The sequence below is a fragment of the Limulus polyphemus genome, unplaced genomic scaffold (genome assembly GCF_000517525.1).
Source record: "Limulus polyphemus unplaced genomic scaffold, Limulus_polyphemus-2.1.2 Scaffold2218, whole genome shotgun sequence".
Taxonomy (NCBI): Eukaryota; Metazoa; Arthropoda; class Merostomata; order Xiphosura; family Limulidae; genus Limulus; species Limulus polyphemus.
In genome coordinates this window covers 128,277-133,249 of record NW_013667828.1, presented here as the reverse complement: position 1 = coordinate 133,249, position 4,973 = coordinate 128,277, and the positions used below count along the sequence as shown (strand labels likewise).

At 33.7% G+C, this 4,973-nt stretch overlaps 1 protein-coding gene across 1 annotated transcript in view; it reads right to left on the bottom strand.

Annotated features, from left to right (window-relative positions):
* Positions 1–4,973, bottom strand: part of LOC106466312 (kinase suppressor of Ras 2-like) — a 53,128-nt gene that overhangs the window by 5,013 nt on the left and 43,142 nt on the right. The window contains exons 10-12 of the mRNA XM_022394280.1: positions 4,245–4,341; positions 1,728–1,861; positions 1,280–1,417 (exon numbers count right to left, since the gene is read on the bottom strand). Coding sequence (XP_022249988.1) covers positions 1,280–1,417; positions 1,728–1,861; positions 4,245–4,341 — 369 coding nt within the window. The remainder of the gene's footprint in view (positions 1–1,279; positions 1,418–1,727; positions 1,862–4,244; positions 4,342–4,973) is intronic.

Sequence of the window (4,973 nt, the reverse complement as noted above, 5' to 3'; positions counted from 1 at the left end):
GTAAGAAAATGTTAGGATGGGGGAAGAACCCTTGAGGGATGATAAAGGAAGGCTAGTATCTGATGATTATGAGATGGCTGGGTTATTAAATTTTGCTTTTTCTTCGGTTTTTACTAATGAAGATTTAAGCAGTATTCCATATCTTGAATAGTTGATAAACAGAAACAATATCAAACAAGATGACTCCATTAATTCTGAGCTGGATTTTAGTTTGTATCAACAGAAATATTGAATACAAGTCTAATGAGGTTATAATTTCATTGTACAGGTCACTGGTTAGGCCACATTTGGAATATTGTGTTCAGTCTTGGGCTCTTTACTTTAGAAAAGACATTGAATTGTTGGAAAGGGTTCAGAGAAGGGTTACTAGAATAGTGCCTGGGATTGAGGGGTTGTCACAAGAGGAAAGACTGAAATCTTTCAAATTTTCTCTTGAAAAAGGAAGAGTTAGGGAGGATCTGATTGAGGTGTTTAAGATTGTAAAGGGAATTGATAGTGATGATGCATCATCTTTTTTAATATTTAACAGTGAGAATAGTAGGACTAGGGGACACAAGTATAAATTTTGTCAAGGTAGGACAATCATTAGCTGTCATCTTCAGCTAAAACAGTTTCATTTTTGTAACAGGGTCGTTGACCTTTGGAATGGGTTGCCTTCAGATGTGGCAGAGGCAGTGAATTTAAGAAAAAGCTTGTTAAGTATATGAATGATAAGGGCTGATTTTTTTTAAAATTTAGTTTAGAGAATTGAACAGACTAGATAGACCAATATGTCCCATGTTGTCCCAAAATGTTATGTTAATTTGTGCTGTTGTTCTGCTACCTTGACATTCAATAAATTCTGCATTTCAAGGTTTTGTAAGGAACTGTATTCCTTGATTTGAAAGATAGCTATCATTCCAACATCTGCTGGTAGCAATGACATTATGGAAGACACAGAGGTGCCTCCCCTCCTGAGAGTTGAAGAAATGTTGAACACCTCAGCTTCTTTTTTTTTAACAAGTCCCACCATCAGTGGCTGAGTAAGATCTTAGCAATTTATTAAACTACAGAGTTAGGTCATTCAATTTCAACCTATGCTACAGCTTTACTTAACTGTGGCTTAAATCTTCAAGACGTATATGTGCTATCGAAATATGGTACCAACTCTCCAACCCTTTAGTAAATGTAACACAAAAAAATATCATTTATATCTTAAATGATAAAATATAAGCACAATCCAAGTTTAAAAATGAAAAAAAACAAAACATTATCATAGGATAGAAGAAAAATTTCTCACCCAAATGCATAGACATCAGAAGCAGTAGAAAAAGGTAAGTCAGTGTCATCTGGTTGATTACCTGCTTTTAGACTACGAATAACTTCAGGAGCTAAATAACACAGCCAACCTTTTGGAATTGTCAACCAATCACCCTTCCTGAAAGTTTAATAAGTGCTGCTTACTTTAATGATAGGAAACATATACATCAAAAATTATTACTTACGACTAATATAGATTTCTGTAAGTTACAAAAACATTTCTGACAACTTGATGATATATCTATTAAATCTATATACATGAAAACATACACAAATAGCTCCTCAAAGTTGACTTTTATAATAATTTTAATGGAGTTGGTTAACGTTTTAGAGGTTATGCACTTCAGATCTTTCAAGTCAAAAGCTTTAAGTCAATTAAAAAGTTACAATGAAAATAATTAGCTAATAACATTAAGTAATGTACCTACCGGTTGCCTTGGCACAACTTGGTCACAGAGAACAGACCAAAGTCTGTAATGACAACCTTTCCATTTTCATAAAATATGTTTTTGGTCTTCAGATCCTTGTGAAGGATTTCTCTAGCATGAAGGTATCCCATACCCTAAGTAAACATGACTATGGTCAAAATAAATATTTTTCCTCTAAAGAAAAAAACATATGGTTTAAAGCATAAAATATGAACAAAAGAGCATTCTTCTCTTCCCTTCAACTAACATCAGGATGGTTTATTATAAAACAATATATTAACAGTCTTCCACAGATCAGTGAATTTGCTTGTACAATTTGGGAAATTCAAAACATAGTGTATGTATCATTCTCACTACAGTCCTCATTGTTCAAATAAACTAATAACATCCATGGTTGTACTTGTCTGGGAATCAACAAGTAGCAATTTATTGAAATTTTGATAATTTGCCTCAATTTACTTTTGAACATTAAAAACTGTCATATTAATCTGGTAATAAAGCATTTATTTTTAAATAAAATTTCCACTGCTATACAGTTTTCAAGATTATACTTAGAAAAGGCTTAGAACCATGTGTTATTATAAGTAGAATTGTTGCTGATAATAATTTTTAATCAGAGTAAGCTATGTACTTAGTGAAAACCAGAAAACAGTCTGGACATCAGTAAAGCTAATTAAATACACTTTTCTTATACATCTACATATCAAGATCAGAATTAATTGTTTCATCTGACGGGTATCATTGCCATTAACGATATTTTCTGCTGTAATCCCAACAGTAACTCATAAGCTTTAGCCAACTCAGGAGATTTAAGATCCTAAGTAGATATTACAAGCTAACAAGACAAAACAAAAAAGTAATTACATTTCACATACTGACTATTATAACCAATTTTGTTAATGAAAGTGAGTTACGCTTCAACAACATTACTTACCTGACCAACAGTTCTTACTTGACACACTCACTAAGAGAGTATGCTGAACAACAGTTCTTACCTTAGATACTGAGTTAGTGAACAACAGGTATTATCTGACACACTCACCAAGTTACTGAACAGTAGCCTTTACCTGACATACTCACTCAGTTATGCTGAATAATAGTTTTTACCTTACATACTCACTGAGTTACTGAACAATAGTCCTTACTATAGATACTCAATAATTTGCTGAATAAGTTTTTATTTGACACACTCAATGAGTTACTGAGCAACAGCTTTTACCTGACACTCACTGAGCTACAGAAAAAGTTTTTACGTGACACACTCACTAAGTCACTGAACAACAGTTCTTACCTTACACACTCACCAAGTCACTGAACAACAGTTCTTACCTTACATACTCACTAAGTCACTGAACAGCAGTTCTTACCTTACATACTCACCAAGTCACTGAACAGTTCTTACCTTACACACTCACCAAGTCACTGAACAACAGTTCTTACCTTACATACTCACCAAGTCACTGAACAACAGTTCTTACCTTACATACTCACCAAGTCACTGACCAACAGTTCTTACCTTACATACTCACCAAGTCACTGACCGTTCAGTGACTTGGTGAGTATGTAAGGTAAGAACTGTTAGCAGTTCTTACCTTACATACTCACTAAACTACAGAACAACAGTTTTTACCTGACACACTCATCAAATAATTGAACAAGTTTTTACCTTACATACTCACTGAGTTACTTAACAACAGTTCGTACCTAACATGCTCACTGAGTTACTTAACAACAGTTCTTACCTTACATACTCACTAAACTACAGAACAACAGTTTTTACCTGACACACTCATCAAATAATTGAACAAGTTTTTACCTTACATACTCACTGAGTTACTTAACAACAGTTCGTACCTAACATGCTCACTGAGTTACTTAACAACAGTTCTTACCTTACATACTCACTGAGTTACTGAACAACAGTTCTTACCTTACATACTCACTGAGTTACTGAACAACAGTTCTTACCTTACATACTCCCTGAGTTACTGAACAACAGTTCTTACCTTACATACTCACTGAGTTACTGAACAACAGTTCGTACCTAACATACTCACTGAGTTACTTAACAACAGTTCTTACCTTACATACTCCCTGAGTCACTGAACAGTTCTTACCTTACATGCTATGTCACTGAACAACAGTTCTTACCTTACATGCTGACTCAGTTACTTAACAACAGTTCTTACCTTACATACTCATTGAGTTACTGAACAACAGTTCTTGCCTAACATACTCACTGAGTTACTGAACAACAGTTTTTGCCTAACATACTCACTGAGTTACTTAACAACAGTTCTTACCTTATATACTCTCTGAGTCACTGAACAACAGTTCTCACCTTACATGCTATGTCACTGAACAATAGTTCTTACCTTACATGCTGAGTCACTGAACAACAGTTTTTACCTAACATACTGACTGAGTTACTTAACAACAGTTCTTGCCTTACATACTCACTGAGTTACTTAACAGTTCTTACCTAACATACTCACTGAGTTACTTAACAGTTCTTACCTGACACACTTGCTGAGCTATTCTGATTGTCCTACTGAGATTGAACTTCTCCTTCCTGACATGTATATGTTTATATAATGTCATTCCTTTACATAAACTGAAAAGATACGTGAAAAATTTAGGTTTTTAATTCCCTGTACTACTTATAAAAACTGAAATAACATGTTTTACTGTTTCTCAGACAAACTGGAGTTTGTAGTTGGACTGGTACAGACCATGAATGGGCAATAAAAACATTATTATACTTTAAGGTTAAGAAATACTGTAAGAAAAAAGTATCAGAACGAAAGTTTGCATTAAATCATATCAGCTGTATCAAATTAGTATAAATGTGATACTGCTAGTTGCAACACCTCGTAGCCAACTGTATAGTTGTTTTACAACAAACAAGCAAGCTGAAGAGCTCCATGTTCAAAAATTGTTTCTACATAATTAGTAATGCACAACATGTTATATATGAAATGTTTTTTTTAAGTAATACACAAACTAGTGTTGTATAAATGTTGTTAGCTTTCATCCATGAACTGGAACCAATTTTCTGCTTTTCATTATTAACCTTGAGATTATAGCAAGTCATATATATGTCAGCTTTTTACCACTAACTACAGCTAATCAAGTAAATGTTAGTTTTTTACCACTAACTATAGCTAGTCCTGTAAACATCAGCTTTTTACCACTAACTATAGCTAGTCCTGTAAATATCAGCTTTTTACCACTAACTATAGCTAG